At 31.9% G+C, this 21,554-nt stretch overlaps 1 protein-coding gene across 6 annotated transcripts in view; it reads right to left on the reverse strand.

Annotated features, from left to right (window-relative positions):
- Positions 1–21,554, reverse strand: part of LOC127715534 (serine/arginine repetitive matrix protein 2-like) — a 111,974-nt gene that overhangs the window by 73,957 nt on the left and 16,463 nt on the right. Inside the window, exon 1 of one of the 6 annotated variants that reach the window (XM_052221616.1) lies at positions 7,004–7,062. The exons of the other annotated variants lie outside the window; for them this stretch is intronic. Within the exon in view, the coding sequence (XP_052077576.1) occupies positions 7,004–7,047 (44 nt within the window). The 5' untranslated portion in view covers positions 7,048–7,062. Of the gene's footprint in view, positions 1–7,003; positions 7,063–21,554 lie in introns of those variants that run through there. 6 annotated transcript variants of the gene reach the window in all.

The following is a 21,554-nucleotide window of genomic DNA, read 5'->3' on the forward strand; positions in this document are numbered from 1 at the left end:
GCTGGCCTTGTGCTGTTTTCTGCTCTTTGGTTGGGTTGTGTTGTCTCTTTGACACATTCCCCATTTCCATTCTCAATTTTAACTTTTTTAATATTACATCAATTTATCTTGGAAATCATGACCAAAAAATTGAAAATGAAAGAGGACACTGGCTATAACTTCTAGACTATTAGACTTTTCATTTTTGCTCGCTCCTCCCCCCCCCTTTTTTTCCCTCTACCCGACCCTACTTTTCAGCTAACAATAATATAGAATCTTATTCTTTTAAATGATCACAATTATCAATTATTTTTGTGTAACAGTTTATTTTTTTATGTTGAATCAAATATACTATTACTACAAATATTTTTAAAGAACTTGACTCCCATTAGGGTCTGACACATTCAGGGAAACTAATAGGCTTTAAGAACTTCTGTTGATATTGCACTATACTACAAAATCAAATCTATTAATAATTCACTGGGCTCATCTGACCTTATTGTAACCTAATGAGTAAGATGTATACAATTATTAATACATAATAAATTGTCAGGTTTTATTGCAATAGGAAATGCATGTTTTTACATCAAAGATATGTTTGTTTAATTATGAGAAACTGTTTTGTCTGGTCAAAATGCTGGGAATAAATAAGATATAAAAATAGTTTTTAGTTATGATCTATATTAATATCTATTTCTCATGATAATAAGATTCCAAAGTTTATTAACTTTATTTTACTCTCTGTTTGTTATTCCAGAGAGGTGTAGCAGTTATTACAGATGAACTTTATAACCCAAAGAGGGGGAGAGGGGACACTTACTATGTAACAAGTGGTAGGGACAAGCTGATTGAATAGGTTTCGATACTCTAGTTGTTTGCTTAATTTCCAGTGGCAAATGTGAGAACAAAGTAAAACAAAGTACATCAAGCATTGTAGATAACTTTGTAATATGAGTCTGCTTGAATGAAGGGTGGAAAATTGTGGAATGATTGGTAGGAGCAGATATTTGCGCTGCAAGGCAGACCTAGGTAACCTCAAAATTGTTCCTTTTACTTGTATATTAAGATGGGAACCTGATGTCACAGATACTTATTTTTGTAAAAACATATATAAGCTTTAAGCAATAAATGCAGATCCCCACAAAATGACATATACCAAACAAAAACATGAACAATGCACAAAAAAGAGCAATTGTTCATTTCACTGTAAATGTATGTCTAGCCTAAGAAAATAACCTATTTAGACCAAATTAATTCTGCACTTCAACAAATATTTAGTAATCTCACCTATATATACTACCTTTAGGGTATGTAACTTTCCTTTATCAATACTTTATTCATTTTTTATATTAAACTAACACAAATCCCCTGAATTAAATAACATTCCTAACAAATCACAATGATTTTTAGATGATCTTCAAATTCTTTCCTTGAAAAGGTAAAAAGTTTGAAATAATTAGACACTTAAAAATTAGCCATGACAGATCACAAAAAAACAAGGAAACATTCACCAATGTGAGTCACAACGTGCAAGTAAAGAAATATCATGCAGTCATAAATATCGACCAAACAATGTGGTAGCCACTTCAATTCAATTAAGTACTCTTGATTCATTATTAATTTGTGGGATACAAATTTTCGTGAATTTCGTAGGTGGGTCATTTTCAAAAAATGTTGAATTTTCAGTACACCCATGCTAAAATTTGTATTTCTAATGGAAATTTCAGTTGTAATGGTTTAAATGAAAGCTTGTCGGATTTATGATTTAGAACATCGATAATAAACACGATTTACATCTATTTTGATAAGATTAAAATGTATTTAAGTCCGATTTTGGGGGTATTTGTGTGCGTACAGTGTCAGAAAAACACATTGCAAATGATTTTTTCCCAATTTTCTGATCGCCTTGATATCTGCAAAAGGGACTTTTTAAGAACGTTAATAATTACTCTAACGAAAAATCGTAGCTTCTTAATCATTATATGTAACATATTATCTACAAACTAAATTCAATCAGCGTACGGGAGGTTCATGTCCATCCGGTTACCGCTACTTAAATCAGCCGTGGTATTGTTCTCCCTATGAATATCGAATCAGTCAATGTTGATTTCAAAAGTTCGAAGTTACCTTTACATTTAAAACACCACGTTTCTGGTACGACAGTGTAGAGAAAAGAAATTTTAAGACATTTAGTGAAAAAAAAAGAGGGTACTTTTTTTCATGTCTATGCTGTTACCAACAATTTTGATTAATTACACCAACAGTATACTTGTAAAAAGTGCAATATCGTGTTGGAAATCAAATTCACAACAGAAAACCATAATCACTTCACTAAAGGGAGTAGTCATTTCACAACAGCATTCAAAAATGAAGAAATTTGTCTATCCTGTTATGTCTATCCTGTTACTATGGTTGCTATTGTTACAGTAACAGGATAGACAATTGTAGACAGAAACGTCGTTAAAAAAATTATCTTAACATATAGTTGCAAAACGAATGAAATATTTCGTTGTTTGAACTCATCTTAAAGTTATAACGTCTTATTCTTCCCAATTAAGCATTTGCAGGTGCAATACTGATATCAGTAACAGGATAGACAAAAAGGTAACAGGATAGACTTTTATATAGTGACATATCATAAACGTATGTTCCTGTTACCAATGAAATAAAGAGAAAAGTAAACTAACTTATGAGGGATTTACTTGATGTTGGGTTTATTTGAAAGAGAGAAAATTAAAGAACCTTAGTGAGCCCGCTCACATACCCCACGTCCCCACATTGTCATTGGAGAAATAAAATAAATGTAAGAAAAAAAAATTGTATAAGAAAAAAAATTGAATCATAATTTCTTGTCAATATGCAAATCTACATAGTATGTCCTTATTATCTACAAAGTTTCATGAAATTCTGTTGTGTGGTTTCAGAGGAGTTGCGATGACAAACTGTTGCAAAAGTACATTGAAGCAAATAAGTTCAAAGGGGCGTAACACTAAGAAAAAAAAATTAATCGTAACTTCCTGCCGATATGCACAACTACATAGTATGTCCTTATTATCTAAAAAGGTTTCATGAAATTCTGTTGTGTGGTTTCAGAGGAGTTGCGATGACAAACTGTTGCAGTAGTACATTAAAGCAAATAAGTTCAAAGGGGCGTAACTCCTGGAAAAAAAATTGAATCTTAATTTCCTGTCGATATGCACATCTACGTAGTATGTCCTTATTATCTGAAAAGGTTTCATGAAATTCTGTTGTGTGGTTTCAGAGGAGTTGCGATGACAAAAGGTTGCAGTAGTATATTTGGCAGATAAGTTCAAAGGGGCGTAACTCCTGGAAAAAAAATTGAATCGTAATTTCCTGTCGATATGCACATCTACGTAGTATGTCCTTATTATCTGAAAAGGTTTCATGAAATTCTGTTGTGTGGTTTCAGAGGAGTTGTGATGACAAAAGGTTGAGTAGTATATTTGGCAAATAAGTTCAAAGGGGCGTAACTCCTGGAAAAAAAATTGAATCTTAATTTCCTGTCGATATGCATATCTACATTGTATGTCCTTATTATCTGAAAAGGTTTCATGAAATTCTGTTGTGTGGTTTCAGAGGAGTTGCGATGACAAACTGTTGCAGTAGTACATTAAAGTAAATAAGTTCAAAGGGGAGTAACTCCTGGAAAAAAAATTGAATCGTAATTTCCTGTCGATATGCACAACTACATAGTATGTCCTTATTATCTAAAAAGGTTTCGTGAAATTCTGTTGTGTGGTTTGAGAGGAGTTGCGATGACAAGAAATAGGACTGATGGACTGACGGACGGACAGACGGACGGGTCAAAAACATTATACCCTCCGCAACTCATTGCGTGGGGTATAAAAATGCCGAACAATATGAATTGCTATCTTAGACTTGCATTGCTGATGGTAATTTTTACAACCTTTGAAAACCAATTTTTAGAGGCATTTTTCAGTACAACCTGGAAAATTGGCAAATAATCTATTATTTTACAGAATGAATATATATAGAAGTTTATTCTCTTGAAAACCATCTAATTGGCTACGTAAAACAAGCTTAAATTTTTATCTAAACCTTTTCTTAATAACCCAAAATTTCTTTTGAAAATGGTAACAGGAGAGACAAAATATTGTACCACCTATCAAAAAATGTTTCAAGATATTCTTGTATGACATTATTAAGATTGCATGTTTTGACATGTTGTTCTTTAAGTACTCTTTGTTTTGATTTGCTTATGTAGAGGGTTGTTTGAATAAGTAACTTTTAATAAATTTTTCAATTTCAAAATTCGACAGTTTTTGAAAATGACCCAGGTAAAGGTTTAACAAAAAATTATAAATGTTCTACAAAGTACAAATTTTCTATAGGCTTGCTGTCATGCAGATTTATCCTCTATCTACAAAAATAAAGTAATCCACAGTATGCAATAATATATTATATCCAACTTAACCTTTTTTTCCATGATGAATATAAAAATAAGGAGAAGAGGTATGATTGCCAATGAGACAACTATCCACCAAAGTTCAAATGAAGTGGATGTAAGCAATTAGGCAACTGTACGGCCTTCAACAATGAGAAAAACCCATACCTTATACTATAGTCGGCTATAAAAGACCCCGACATAAAAAATATGAAACAATTCAATTGAGAAAACTAACGGCCTAATTTATAACAAAACAATTAAGGAAAAACAAATATGACAAACATGAACCAACGACAACCACTGAACTACAGGCTCCTGACTTGGGACAGGCACATAAAGAATGTGGCGGGGTTAAACATTTTTGTGAGTGCTCAACCCTGAGTGCTTTACTCTGCTGAAGGTCATTGTACATGCCATTTAAGTCTGTGTAACCAAGTCAGTGGTTGACTTTTTATTTTGCCATATCTATATTTTTGTCAGTGGTTGACTTTTGCCATATCTATATTTTTGTCAGTGGTTGACTTTTGCCATATCTATATTTTTGTCAGTGGTTGACTTTGCAATATCTTTATCATTTTTAATCTTTGGAGAATTTGAAGTTGCTGGCAGATCTTTGAGTCTTATTTAAAAAATGTTCACAACTCTGGGCAATTTAGAGCTTTACAAATTGCATAGACGACCTGTCTATTGTTTAAGACTGTATGTAAATGACCTCTAAATTATCTTTCGACTGTTGGTGCTAATGGGTTGCTGTCTCAATGACGCCTATGCACAATCCCTCTTTTCCTTTATTTCATTTTCTTACAATTTCTTTCTCTATATGGATCCTAAATACTATTACTTTATATAAACATGTAGTTTATAGGACTTCTTAGTAGTTTAAATGTCTGGACTTAAAAGTACATACTAGTTTGAACATTCTGACACAAAACAATTGTACATGTCATACTAACAATAAAACAGTTCTATTGGTAAATGATCATAGATTTCCGAAACAATACATGTTTAATTTACCATCGAGGACAGTGTTTGATCTCTGACCTCTAGAAGTGGATAGTATGTACAAATAAACAAACAAAAACAATGGTATCAGACCATCACACAATACCCCTATCAACAAGGAGATTTAATTTAATTTTCTCATAGCAATCCCAACACAAAATAACAATAACCGGTAGTATAATAAACTAGTTCTTTCAATACTGATCAAAAAGTTTTATACTGGAAGTTCTTATTTCCTGATGTTTTTAACTTTTTTTGGGGGGGTGGGGTTCATTTCATTTGGACACAAATGTTCAAATTGAAAATTTTTTACATTTCAAACAAAAACACAAGACTTAATTAACATTGTACAGTTTCTATAATTTTTCAAAACAAACCTGAAGTTGACATTGTAAAACAAACCTGTCACCTTTGACAGTTCTGTATAAACAAAACAGACCCATACTTGGCACCCATCAACAAGAATATTCACACACACCTCAGGAACAAACTGGACAAACAACAAAATATCAAAAGTTCATCAAATCCTATGTTGCTACAAAATTCTATACTGGTATGTGTGTACTGTAAAATATAGGGTATTCACGGTTGGTCCAAACTCTTTTGTCTGTTGTCCATTTCAGTCACTTCATTAAAAGTAGAAGCGGAAGATACCAAAGAGATATTCAAACTCGTACGTTGAAGAAAAACTGACAATGCGGCAGGCGGGCAAGGCAAAAAATAGAAAATTCCTGTACTGCAAATTGGTAAATATGGTGGCAGTCATATTTTTTTGGACATTTCTTTTGTGGAATTTCATATAAGTAACAATTTCAATACACACTTGTACAATTTCAGGGCAACTCTTAAAAATTTTCTGAGGAATCTGTATTAATAGTTCTCAAGCAAATCAGCCATGCTTTTCACAAAAACATTAATTTTATCTTTCTAAAAGTGCAGTTGCCAATGACAATAGCAAGACTTAGTATATAGCAGCTAGTTTTTGGTAGTTGTAAAAGGCTGATCTTATCTAAAGGAACCATTGTTGGCCTACTTCTAAGACATCCACAAGTCATCAACTGACCTGGTCATATAAAGAAAGGTCTATTTAGAATTATTGAAGAATGGTTGCATTAAAAAATACAAAACTAGCTCTAAAAAAAAACTTTTAATTTAGGTAACCGATAAATGAGAGTTTGAGATCCAGAAAATTTTGATCAAATTTTGGGTATATATACAATCTACTGTCATAAAAAAAATGTCTAATCAGTCTGAAAATTTTTTGTAAATTAACACTTGAAAAATATCCATGTGTCCTGTGGTATTTTTTCCAGTAGTAATTAAACATTTTAAAACACAGACAAGCACACAACACTCACTGTACCTTGATGACATGTTTTCTAAACTGTAACCCCAAATATCAATGCATTCTATTATAAAGTTTTATACTATATCCACAATTGTCTCCAAAATTATTTGAACTGGTCATTCTATAATCCATTTAATAGTATAATATCCATGCAACGTGAATTGCCAAAAAATACAGTAAAATGTGCAGAATTTATAGTATTAGCTGTGAAGACCAACAAAAACAACAATGACCAACGATATTACCTTGACTTTGAAGACAAACAGTTCAGTAGTTTAAAATCCTTCATTGTGGAGATTTATGGAATTACCAATACAAACATAGAAGTATTTAAACATTTACAGTAACGAATCTGCCACAAAGACTTCAAGATCCTTCTGTATATAATGGCAACCTAGCACTTTATTTTGACGGGAAATGTAAAATCCTTGTTATCTTAATCAAATTAATTGAGGTAATTTACAGTTAAATAGATCCTTATCCAGATAGTACTTTGTTCATTTCACAGGTGAATAATGCTGATGCTTTTTTCAAAAGATAAGTAAAAGAGATATAGATCTTAATTAAGGCGTAAATCTCAGGTGTGCTGTGTTCTGCAGACATGACCAGGTACTCAATAAATTAAATACAGGTGTGTTATAAAGTAGCTCAACTGAAAACCAATTCCTGCTGATCAAAAGTGCTATACAGCTCCGACAAGCTCTGATAAAATTACCTCTAATGACAATTCCAATTAAAAAACAATTAAGCAGTCAATGTTTTGTGTTATGACAATGAACAAGCAATCTCTTCAGACAATCCTTATAGCCAATTCAAAATCAATTTCGGTTCCCTAATAAATTATTGGTACACTGTTCTGTATTCAGGTATGCTGCAATGCAAGTTAATGAGCAGTCTATCTCAGGTGTGTTTTATTCTAGACATAGTAAAACAACAATAAAAGAACAATAAAAGACAAAATATTCAGCCATTCTTATCAATCTTTTCTTTGATTAGCCTCTAGTAACTGTATGTATTATAAAAACAAGGAGATGAGGTACGATTGCCAATGAGACATTAATAATCACTTACTAGCTATATAGGTGTAATTAACCATACTATGCTGCACTTTGAGACTGCAAAACTGGGACAGTGCACATGATACACTGAAGACAATTTTGATAGAAATGTTTTTTTATATAAGGAATCCATATATAACCTATTTTATAAATTTATGTCAAGAACTTCATGAATGGTTTTCTAAATAGGGCTATATCTTTATGTAGAGAATTTGGTGTTGATGGTGCTGATAATTTCTGCTTAATTCATTCACTACATTTAAGACTTGAGGAGTTGGGAAAATTTAGTGTTTGATATATTGTCCTTTACTGGAAATTTTCTTTTGACCTCTGGATGTTTTTTTGTGTCATTGCATTGCAGTCTCATTGACATACACTCAACAACACTTTTAATCAGTATTTTTCATTTCTAAAATTTGAACACATAAATGTTCCAAAGATAATAAATATATGTATTATGTCTGCTCGCTGTGGAATTGTAATGCACTCAAAACATTACATTGGTTCTGTTCAGAACCCAAAATACCAAGGTAGACTTGTCTATCACTTAATTAGTTGCCATTGATTAATTATCCCAGTATAAATTAGATTTCCACTGAACAAAAAAATTAACTTATGTTTCACTTAATAATTTTCTAATAATATTTGCAGTCAATATCTATAGATGACCTTGCAAAAAATTGTTAGTATATTAGCATCTTTACAATCATGGTGTAATCATAAAAACTTTTTTACCATATTTTGTGACTGTATCAAGTGACTGCTATCTAGATATTGTGTTGCTTGCACATTAGGTTTTTCAAGGAGTAGTCAAGTTGGTGGTTCGTGTGGTCTGTAGAACTTTCTAGTATTTTTTGCGATCCCTGTTATCATTTTTTTTGCAATTCCTGTTATCATTTTTTTTGCAATCACTGTTATCATTTTTTTTGCAATCCCTGTTATCATTTTTTTTGAAATCACTGTTATCATTTTTTTTTGCAATCACTGTTATCATTTTTTTTTGCAATCACTGTTATCATTTTTTTTTGCAATCCCTGTTATCATTTTTTTTGCAATCACTGTTATCATTTTTTTTGCAATCCCTGTTATTATTTTTTTTTAAATCACTGTTATCATTTTTTTTGCAATCACTGTTATCATTTTTTTTTTGCAATCCCTGTTATCATTTTTTTTGCAATCCCTGTTATCATTTTCATGTAATCTTATTATTCTATTCAACAGCAAATAAAACTGAAATTAGGGAGAAAAAATTAAACTAAAAATTAAAAATTAACAACTGAATTCCTGAAGGTCAGGCTATAGGATCCAGCTGGTCAACTGTCTAGTATATCCAACACTGAAACAATGAGTATAAGCCCTTTAAAAAAATTCAAGATAACGCCTAAGTATCCTTTGATGAAAACATTTAGCTGAAATATAAACTATATATTTCAAAGAAAACTTTTACAGCTGGCTGACTTTTTGATGACATGTAAAACAATATCAATACAAACAGATGTATGTAAAAGTTTACATACACAAATGTCCATAGTAAAGATGTAATAATCATGATGAAGTATGTGTGAACAACTAAGACATAAATTATTCATCAAGTACTTTGTCCACTGGTCATTTGTCATCATAGATGTCAGGAATTATCTCAGGTCATTTACAGGATAACTGTAGACAAGACCAAAGGTCATCTATAGGATACCACTGGTTTTTGACATAGTATGGATAGACTAAGCTTTAGTCAAATATATAGAACACCACTATTTCTAGACATTGAAGTGAAAGCTTAATTTGGTCACATATGTAGAACACAAAAACGAAATCTTTAGTCAAATACATAAAACATTTAAATGATAGCTTTAGTCAAATATATAGAATACAAAAATAATAGCTATAGTCAAAATTATAGAACACCACTTAGTTCTAGACTTGATAGTGATAGCTTCAGTCATATATAGAACACCACTACATCTATACATTAGGTATGGTCTTAGTAAAATATACAGTATACCACTGGTTCTAGGCATAACATAGCCTTAGTGACATATACAGATTGCCACTGGTTCTTGGCATGACATAGTCTTAGTGAAATATACAGTAAACCAATGGTTCTATGTATGACATTAGTCTTAGTCAAATATACAGTAAACCACTGGTTCTATGTATGACATTAGTCTTAGTCAAATATACAGTAAACCACTGGTTCTAGGTATGACATTAGTCTTAGTCAAATATACAATAAACCAATGGTTCTATGCATGACAAAGTCTTAGTCAAATATACAGTAAACCACTGGTTCTATGCATGACATATTATAAGTCAAATACACAGTAAACCACTGGTTCTATGTATGACATAGTCTTAGTCAAATATACAGTAAACCAATGGTTCTATGTATGACATTAGTCTTAGTCAAATATACAGTAAATCACTGGTTCTATGTATGACATTAGTCTTAGTCAAATATACAGTAAACCACTGGTTCTATGCATGACATATTTTTAGTCAAATATACAGTAAACCACTGGTTGCATGTATGACATAGTCTCAGGTTTTATGTATGACATAGTCTTAGTCAAATATACAATACACCACTGGTTCTATGTATGACATTAGTCTTAGTCAAATATACAGTAATTCACGGGTTCTATGCATGACATAGTCTGAGTTAAAATATATAGTAAACCACTGGTTCTATGCATGACATAGTCTTAGTCAAATATACAGTAAATCACTGGTTCTATGTATGACATAGTCTCAGTCAAATATACAGTAAACCACTGGTTCTATGTATGACATTAGTCTTAGTCAAATATACAGTAAACCACTAGTTCTATGCATGACATAGTCTTAGTCAAATATACAATAAACCACTAGTTCTATACATGACATAGTCTTAGTCAAATATACAATAAGCCACTAGTTCTATGCATGACATAGTCTTAGTCAAATATACAATAAACCACTGGTTCTATGTATGACATAGTCTTAGTCAAATATATAGTTAACCACTAGTTCTATGCATGACATAGTCTTAGTAACCACTGGTTGTGGGCATGACATAGTCCTAGTCAAACAACTATAAGTTTTATTCTGGTATCTTCTAAATGAGTTGAGTGATCACATAGTGATGTTAATTTCATGTATAGTGTGTTGCCTATAATGCAAAAGGTTCATGGTAAGTGTGGGTGGGGTTCTAAGTAGGAAAAGACGTAAAAACTTTTATGAACAAGATATTTTGTCTCCTTCTGACAATTTATCTGATAGATGATCTTTGTATCTTTCTAACAATTACATTTTATTTGATTATCAACTTTTCTCCTTTGAATTGTTTTTCTCAGATATAAATCCTTTTCTTTGCAACTGACCCATGGTACCTAATTGAATTGCTTTAAAAAAAAAAAGATAACTTGATAGTAATATGTATTTTTAGGTAAAACAATGACTTTTTTGTAGAACAAAATTAGTTCTTAAGCTGAAAATGTCATTAAATGCAATATAAGACAAAAAGTGAAACAAATTAAATTGGTCTATCATTTCCATCAATTTTCTCATTAATCTCTTAGAACATTCCTCATACAACTCCTAACAACATGTACAAAATGATAGTGATAAACAAAAACAAAAAAACAGCATTATTGCACAATTAATGATTAAAACTGCTAAGTTAAACCAAAATTCTATAAAAAACACTAATTTATTCATGAAAAAACAAATCATAAATGAAAATTAAAATACAAATACAAAAATAGAAGAAAACCACAAAAAAAACAATAAAAATTCATGTCCCGCCCTGGCACAAAGTTGCATGCACTTTAAACCATGTGACATATTGAATTAAGATACATATCTATAAACAGTAGCCTCTAATTACATGTTGACACCCAAAGTCTTTGATTCTTGACCTTAACTTTAATTATTCGAAAGAAATTCTAGATTTATTTTTAAACTTTAAATTAAAAGGTAAACAAATTCTTGGATATTTTACGTGTCAAATTAACTTTTAGGTCAACAGACGCTTGTGAAAATGTCTTTACACTCAGTAAATAGTCTTTTAAATGTCCAACATATACCATATATAGAAAATCACTTCAAAAAATCTTAATCAATAGTTAATATTTCGAATAGTATGCATTACTATGAATTTAAAGCAGTTTGCTAAAATATTTTACCGAGATTTTACATAATTCTTTCATCCAGTAGGTTTCGTACACAATAAAACACTTCAAAAAGAGGCTATATCTTCTAGATTTAACTACAAATTTTCCATATCCTTCTAATACGATAGGGTAAATGCACTTATATTAAGGAATATTGTCCCAAGCAGAATGTCACATTGATAGCTTGCAAGCTTCTGATTAGAAAAATTTCCGTACACTTACTAATTAATAAAACTAACATTGACGTTTGAAATTGAGTGCTAGCAATTATTTATTTATTAAGATTGTCCCATTACATATTTGAATCCATAAGTGTTGGTGTATATAAATGTACTGTAAATTCAGAAATTTTTGGAATGCTATTATTACTGCAAAAATTATGTTGAGATAGGTGTCCCAAAAACAAAAACTAGCATTTATTCTGTTAGCATCATTTCCTGAAATCTGAATTTACAGTATGTCAAATATGATAAACACTATTCTGGCTGAAAGTCACTTTCACCAACTCTTATTCAGTTCAGTTCTAGTCAGTCAGTGCAAATCTTGATTCATTTCATAACAGAAATCGTCTGTCAATTTCAAAATTTACTATGTACAAATTTTCCCTTTAAAATTTTTTTAATTCAATAAAAATTTGCATACCGGCAACTAAATAAAACTATTTTATTATTCAATTTGAAATTGTAAAACACTAATATAATAATAAAATTTTCAGCATAATTAAACAATTAACATATGTAATAGGAAATACCTATTTCATCAGATTCTAAAACAGATCAATATATTTATTGGTATAAATCAATCAATCATGTCAGGAAAGAATGACAGGTTAAAAAGTTGCTATCTAATATGATTGATTTCTGATTTCCTAAGGTGTTAACAAGCTTAAAGATATAGATTCCACTACTGTAGCAAGTGTGTTATGATATTTCTCCACTGATACAGTTAAATTTTCATATTTAAAGTGCAAGGCTTGCCGAGCTTTTTAAATAATTAAAATTTAACTGTTGAGAGTGGAGAAATATCTTAATACGTTTACAAGAGTTATAGTGGTGGAATCTGTTTCTCTAATGATTTTTATCCTTCATTTTCAAAGATTTGCAGAAAGTTGTGTTCTTTAAATGTGACGTCATCAGGCATGGTCGCCTTTTTTCATGACCCCTGAACATTTTATTACACCAACATCAGATGTATTATTTAATAATTTATTCAAATTTAGAAATTCAAAATAAAGGGAGATAACCCTTACTTCATTTCTATATCTTAATTAAAGTGTTAAAATTGAGAATGGAAATGGGGAATGTGTCAAAGAGACAACAACCCGACCAAAGAGCAGAAAACAGCTGAAGGCCACCAATGGGTCTTCAACACAGCGAGAAAATCCCGCACCCAGCGGTGGGCTTCAGCTGGCCCCTTAACAAAAATGTGTACTAGTTCAATGAAAATGGACGACACATTAAAATTAAAAAACATACAAGACTAACAAAGGCCAGAGGCTCCTGACTTGGGACAGGCGCAAAAATGCGGTGGGGTTAAACATGTTTTGTGAGATCTCAACCCTCCCCCAATACCTCTAGTTAATGTAGAATAAACAAACACACAGCAATACGCACAGTAAAACTCAGTTTAAAAGAAGTCCGAGTTCGATGTCAGAATAGGTAACAAAAGAAACTAAGCAAAATGACAATGATACATAAATTAACCAAGGACTACTAGCAGTTACTGACATGCCAGCTCCAGACCTCAATCAAACTGATTGAAAGATTATGTCTTCATCATATGAAAATCAAGTACAATCCCTCCCGTTAGGGGTTTAGTATCATACCATCATAAAATATATGAGAAGAACATAAGCCGTATCATGCCAACAACTGGTTTTAAAATAAATGTGTTTATTTCCCATGCAAAGACCCTATGAATACCAAAATATGCCATGTTACCTACTGTATTGAGTAGAACAACCGCATTCAGTATTGTAGCAATAACTTTGATATCATAGGCAGCAAATATCCATTATCAAAACATGCAGCTCTGACGTGCATTATACATAATATCCTTGTATGATCTTCGATGAAAGTCCCAAAAAATGAATCATAAAAAAATAATCATTATATTTCAAATAAAAGCTGCATTGTCCCCTTTTAAATCAATTCAAAAATAATTTATTGCATCAACGTAGGTAATGGCCATATTTAACAAAACACAAAATACTTCTTTTCAGAAAGTTATATAATGTGGGGCTTTTTGAACCCGAATAAGATCATGATAAATTACGCATCACGTCAACAACATATTTTAGAATTCTGATAAAGAAATCGTGAGTTTATATGCGTGCAAATACCTGGTTATACCTGCAGAAAGTTTCACAATCCTCTTATTATTGTTGTCCTCATGTAACTTAGAAACATTTATCCGCTATTAATCAAAACACATTCACATCTTGCCAAGAAAACTTGCTATCTAGTGACCCGAGGGGACAATATTGTATAAAATTATATTCCATAAGATAACTGAATACTTTGTGAATGTTTTATGGGAAATGACAATGTTGTGAAAGAGCTGATTAAATGATAGAATTATAATATCAATGGTTTTTGGCCAAACTGCTTTAAATGAAAGAGAGCCCAGGTATAAGGGATCCCTGGACTCGATCACCAGTCACTTTTTGGACTTTTTAAATAATTCCCCTTAAGGTAGGATTAAAAACAAAGTTTACAGGAGTTTCCTGGATATCTTCCAAGATAAATTCCTTCAAATCTTCCTCAGTAAACTAATTGTAGACTACATTGATTCTTGGTCACTTAACATTCAGTACCAATGGACGAATTCAGAAAAGGTGATGCAATATGGGAATGATTTTGGACATTCTTATTGGTTCTGATGTCATTAATAAGGGCACATTGTGATTTTTAAGTACGCTCGTTGGAATTTCTGAATTCAACAATTCATAAAATTATCCAAAAAGGTATCAGATTAATGGATCAAAATAGTAGCTCATGACCATTTAACTGTTACTTAAACTAGAGGCTCTCAAGAGCCTGTGTCGCTCACCTGTATTTACTGATGCTTTGGAAATCATGTAAAATAAGGTTAAAATCATAATTAATAGTATTAGATATTAGATATTATAATGATATCTAAGATAATAACAAACAACTGCAAAATTCTTGTAAAATTACTAACTCAGGGGCAGCAACCCAACAACGGGTTGTCGGATTCATCTAAAAATTTCAGGGCAGATACATCTAAATCTGTTGAACATTTTTGCCACATGTCAGATTTGCTCTAAATGCTTTAGTTTCAGAGATATAAACCAAAAACTGCATTTTACCCCTATATTCTATTTTTAACAAAGTCGGCCATGATGGTTGGAAGGCGGGGTCATCAGACAAATATTTTAAACTAGATACCCTAATAATGATTATGGCCAAGTATGGTTAAATTTGTCTCAGTAGTTTCAGAGAAGAAGATTTTTGTAAAAGATTTTTGTAAAAGATTACAAAAATTTACGAAAAAATGTTAAAAATTGACTATTAAGGGCAACAACTCCTAAAGGGGTCGACTGACAATTTTGATCATGACGACTTATTTGTAGATCTTACTTTGCTGAACATTATTTCTGTTTACAGTTTATCTCTATCTATAATAATATTCAAGATAATAACCAAAAAACTGCAAAATTTCCTTAAAATTACCAATTCAGGGGCAGCAACCCAACAACAGGTTGTCAGATTTGTCTGAAAATTTCAGGGCAGATAGATCTTGACCTGATAATCAGTTTTACCCTTGTCAGATTTACTCTAAATGCTTTGGTTTCAGAGATATAAGCCAAAATCTACATTTTACCCCTATGTTCTATTTTTAGCCATGGCGGCCATCTTGGTTGGTTGGCAGGGTCATCGGACACATTTTTTAAACTAGATACCCTAATAATGATTGTGGCCAAGTTTGGTTAAATTTGGCCCAGTGGATTCAGAGGAGAAGATTTTTGTAAAAAGCTAACGACGACAGACGACGATGACACCGACGGACAACGGACGCCAAGTGATGAGAAAAGCTCACTTGGCCCTTCGGGCCAGGTGAGCTAAAAAGTAGGAGTAGTTGGAAAAGGTTGGTGAGTTAAACTTTCTGTAGCAGCCACAATGAATCATATAAGGATCTGTCATGTACAAAAAGGATCTTTAAACAGAAAGGTGCATATGTTCTTAAAATGCAACCCACTTATAATGGTCAGTAGCTAGACTTTCTATAATTTAACCTGAATTTCCCCCAAGAGCAGACCTAAAAAATTGCCATCATCCTCTGACTGTAACGAAAATGGAAATTGCCATCAACTAGCCTCAAAAAGTAAAAAGCAAAATTATGTTCTATACAAACTTAATCACATCTTTCTGTGTACTTAATCTGCAGGTCAAATGACCTGTTAGTATACTGAACTTTTAATTCTATTACTAAAATTTTAGTGTTCAGCTAACACGATTTCATTCATACCAAACAAATTGAAAGTTAGATTTTGGACATTTTTCTAAGTAATGTCAGATTGTGATGACACTTGTGTAATTACTGTCAATTTGTTCAATAAAGATTCATTACAGCTTAAAATATTTAAACAACCAAAATATTTATTTTGGGTAGCAGATGCCCCATGTCAAACATTTACCATTTGTCAACAGTCTAATGGTATCAAATGGCAAAATCATGATAGTCTTGAAAAATGAGAACACAGGTAATTAAAGAAAAAAATCCAGACATGACATAGATATACCTGGTTGTCATAGATACAAAGAAGCGAGAGTTTCATCTGACAGTATTCAGGATATTAAACCAATTTAATCTCTCTGCTATCTATATACAGGTATATTATGTCTTTTTATAAACAAAACAAATGACAAATGACTTTCGTTCAATCAATTATCTAGAAATGCTGGTTGCCTTCTCTGCTTATAAAGGTTTTCATTCTAAGGCTATTTTTATTGCTATTTTCCAAGTTTAAAACTGATAAGGTCAGCAGTTATAAATACAATAGAAAAGATTAGCCCTGTTTATTATAGGTTTTCTTCAGTGAATTACCCTTTATTTTGCTTTTATTAGTAGGTGGTTGGGGTGGGGTCAGGAAACACCTAAAATATTTTTAAATATGAGTACTGTGAATTCAGAAATTATTGTGAGGTTTTTATTAATGCGAATGATGCGACTACTTGAGTATTGCAATAATAAGAACTCGCATTCTGATATCAAATACATTATATCTGTATGGCACTCAGCTTTTCCTAAAATTGTAATTATCAAACTTGCATTTTTGTTCATTATTCAAAATCGCAATAATAAATGCAAGCAACAATTTCTGAATTTACAGTATTCCCAATACAGAAAAAGAAGGAGATGTTTTTTTACCTATTAATACTGGGCTCAAATGGAACATGGTACAAAATGTATCAGATACTATTTTTAAAGACAGTTACAATTAGGTACAAAGTGCAAACATTATATATATATAATATTTGAAAATTTCCATCTCAGGAATACCTCCAACAAAAGAAGGTCTTTAAATGATTTGGCTATTTATAAACAAGTGCAACTTTGTATTCCATAACTAAAGGGAAATAACTCTGAAACTCTGCACAGTACATGAAAAAAGTTCAGGAATGCATCAAACATAATGACATGCATATATTTAGAAATAAATCAATGCACATACAAATTAAAAATGAAGTATTTGAAATATTTGCGACATGAAATTTAAATATGTAAATATGATATTATATAATAATTTAATCAAACATTTTCCTTATTTGCAGATGACTAAACAAGTGTATCTAGGTGTGTTACAATTAAATTTGATTGACATTTCTAAATTATCTTATTTCATTATTTTCTAATAATTTACATATCAAAAATTAAAAATTGTTATGAAATTAATAAACCGCATCTTTCATAAATTTTAATAAAAAAAATTATAAAGTGTTATGAAATTAATAAACTGCATCTTTTTAATAAATCATTTTTGTTCATAGTTGACAGAACATTTTTATTTCACCAATTTAGGAACAAAAATAAGTTTTGCAATTATTGGTGATTCCTGCCGACTGATAGAAACAAAATATTTCCTATAACATTTCTTAGTTTAGCGCCTAAAGGCATGGGGTTAAAATATTATAGCTAGCCATAACATGATCATTGGTTTCAAAAGAAAACCGTTTACTGGTGAGATCATGTACAAAAGAAAGAGACAGAATGGAATGTTGAGGTCAACAAAATGTTTTATCTTATTTCCGTTAGTTAATCCTCCAGTGTCCGGCACAGACATGAAATAATCTGTACAAATATGCGAGGTAAAATGTTATTATCAAACACAAACTGATCAACCGTGTTTTATAAAAGTTTTATCATGGACATAGGATATGACCACAACTCGGACATAGAAATGACAACTATCTTGGACATAGGAATGGCCACTATCTTAACTATAATAGGAATGTAATATAGGATGTACAATAGTTCAAAGTTCAGCAAAGACTAAATGGTTACATTTAATTGACTATGTTCACAATATAGGTTGACATAGGTATAGAAATATAGTCATCTGGACTACAGTATTTTCATCCAGGTGCAACAATTACACCAAAGGGTGCAACATTTGCCTTAAGTTTGTGGGTTGTATAAAATTGTAACCGCTTGCAGTTGGAATGGAGAGGTTAAATTCAATACCTCTTGCAGAGAGATTATGCTTGATGCTGTATGCTTATTAAAATACCTCTGCAAAACATCTTATTCATCCAAAAAGACCTAGGCTTCTATTTGGCTAACAGTATGTACAACTATGCACGATGTCATGTTGTAATTTGGATGAAAAATCTAATGCCTAGTGTTAGGAGAGTGCAAATCCCACTACACAACACCCTTGCAAAAACTCAAGCTGTTTGTAAGAGACTTGTTGGAGAAAAAATATTTATCCCCTACTGTGACATACCCCTCCTTTATCAATTGGTCCAAATTTTTGGCCATCATTCCAGTCATTCCACTTGTTGAAACCTTCATAACTCAGGGATGGAAATTAAAATTTTCAAGTGGTTCAAATTTTAGGGGCCATGGGCTACTGTGTCATGTGAATTTCTAACCCTGATAATTGAATCATTGTTTACTTTGTTCTTGCTTATCACATGCATGAGATATTTGTCATTGGTAATACTCCACAATAAACCAATCGGTCAATACCATTTCTGGAGCATCTTCAATAAAGGGTCTCAGTTAAGCTGATTGGTTTTAGTACATTGTAGTTCAAATACTGTTCCACTATCCTGTCAACACTGAGGTTGTGAGTTGCGGGGCTCAAGTAGCAGGTGTGCTTGACTCTAATCTTTATTGACTTATATTTCCTGCCAAAAGCACTACGACTACTTCCACCAATAAAAACTTTCCGCCATGAAAAAGCCAATAAAGCTAAAAGTGGCATTAAGAAACCTAAAATCAATCAATCAATCAATATGCTTTAGGTCACAAGCAACTACTAGAAGATGTAATTCCAGAAACATGTTAGATAATACAGTAAGTTAATATGGCGTGTACTTTCTTAAAAGTACTGCCCTAAACCCTTTCCGACAGATCTACAAAGTTCTAATTAATTCAGTAAGGAAGTACTTCTTATTTGACCAAATCTTAGCAGGTGGATTGTGCCAGTATATTTAAATATCAATACTTTTATCTAAATTTTTGACATAAAATTTTACAAATGTTAAATGTCCACTGACTATGAAATTTACTGACATTTTTAATTCACATACCCCCATAAATGTCAATAATGTTTTGTAAATAAAAATTTTGCTTTTCATACCTCCAGGTTCAAGGTTTGGTGTGAATTTCACTGATTTGGTGTCAAAAACTTTTGATCTTAAATTTATTATATGAACAAATAGTTCTTACAAACTTTTGGCAAACATTTTAAGAAGTATTATATTGAACCAGCTTTGAAAGGTCATACTGAAATTTGATGTCAGTAGTAATGTGAAGATTCCACTGAAAATGAAATGTTTTGTGCAATATGTGCCTTTTTGCAACTGTCCCAAGTCAGGATTATAATGTTTCCGAGTTTAATGTGACGTCCATTTTTGCTGAACTAGTATACATTATTGTTTAGGGACCAACTGAAGCCAGTCTCCGGGTGCGGGATTTTCTCGCTGATTTAAAGACCCATTGGTGGCCTTGGGCTGTTTTCTGCTCTTTGGTAGGGTTGTTGTCTCTTTGACACATTCCCTATTTCCATTCTCAATTTTATGAGATCTTAAAATCATAACATAAGTGAGTGATTGATTGATCAATTATTGGTGTTTAACCACACTTTCTGCACTATAGGCTATATAGTGGTGGTCAGTTTTTATCGGTAGATAACCCTTAGTGCCAAGTGAAAACCACGGATCTTTGGCAGGAAACTAACATCCAAGTAAATTAGATTGTACTGGAATGCACCAGCCAAGTGCGGGGTTCAACCTTACAATCTCAGTGTTGACAGGCTTAGAAGTGATACAGGAGTTGAATTAAGCTACTTAAACCACTCGACCACAGAGGCCCTCCCCAGTACATATGTAGATAGCAATTACTGAACAATACCCATGTAATACAGAACCATGATATTACATGTGATGAATACTACATTTAAGCAATTACTTCCAAAAGTCATTTCCATTTTCAGGACACTTTTTGGTGTTGATGGCAGATCTTGAGGCAATTCGCCATTTCAGAATCTTATGCACTCTGGGTAATATATTTGAAACACCAAAACGTTGTGACTTGTCACAATGTCCTAAACAATGGAAATTCAACCAACCAATAATGTGATGTTATTTTCATTTGGGGACTTGAACAAAGAAATTTAACCCATAGTCCTTTCGATTTGACTGAAACAGTGAACTCAGTCAGACCTGAAAATATTTGTGTGAACACTTATTGATTGTTGCAGACCATATATTGACCTCTAAATGTTGAATGTTTTTTTGATTTTTTTTTTTTCGTTATGTTGTCTCATTGACATAAAACCCACATATTCTTTTGTTTATTCATAAAGCTTCCAAAAACTGCTGACTATACATTTTAATTTGACAATTCGATATTGTGCAACTACGTCATTAATTTTTCAAACTGCTGAAAAATTTATTAGAAACAAGAGCCCTTATACACACTTTAATCAATAGATATAGACAATTTCACAGCTTGTATATGGATATCAAACGGTTCGATTGTTGAGATCAACTAACAAAGTTATGTTACAAAATAAGATACTCTAGCTGAAAGTTTTTTTCTCATCTCTTCCAATATTTTGTATGCAGACACGAAATTTATTCTTTATATTTTAGCACTACATTTTTCTCTATCTGTATCTTTGGGCCTATTTTTCTCTATTCTTTATTTTTTTAGCAGATTGTTCTGTAGTAACAGCCCTTTATTCTCTATTCTGCACACCCCATCGAGACCCTACTCTATAGGAATCATGGAGGTTGAATCCTTTCCAGCTTAAACTGAACAGAGGTGAAACACAGATGGTTAGGCTTAAACCAGCACAATTGTACTATACAACACATCAACAAAATATTGTT

The sequence above is a fragment of the Mytilus californianus genome, unplaced genomic scaffold, assembly GCF_021869535.1.
Source record: "Mytilus californianus isolate M0D057914Y unplaced genomic scaffold, xbMytCali1.0.p SCAF_9, whole genome shotgun sequence".
NCBI lineage: Eukaryota > Metazoa > Mollusca > Bivalvia > Mytilida > Mytilidae > Mytilus > Mytilus californianus.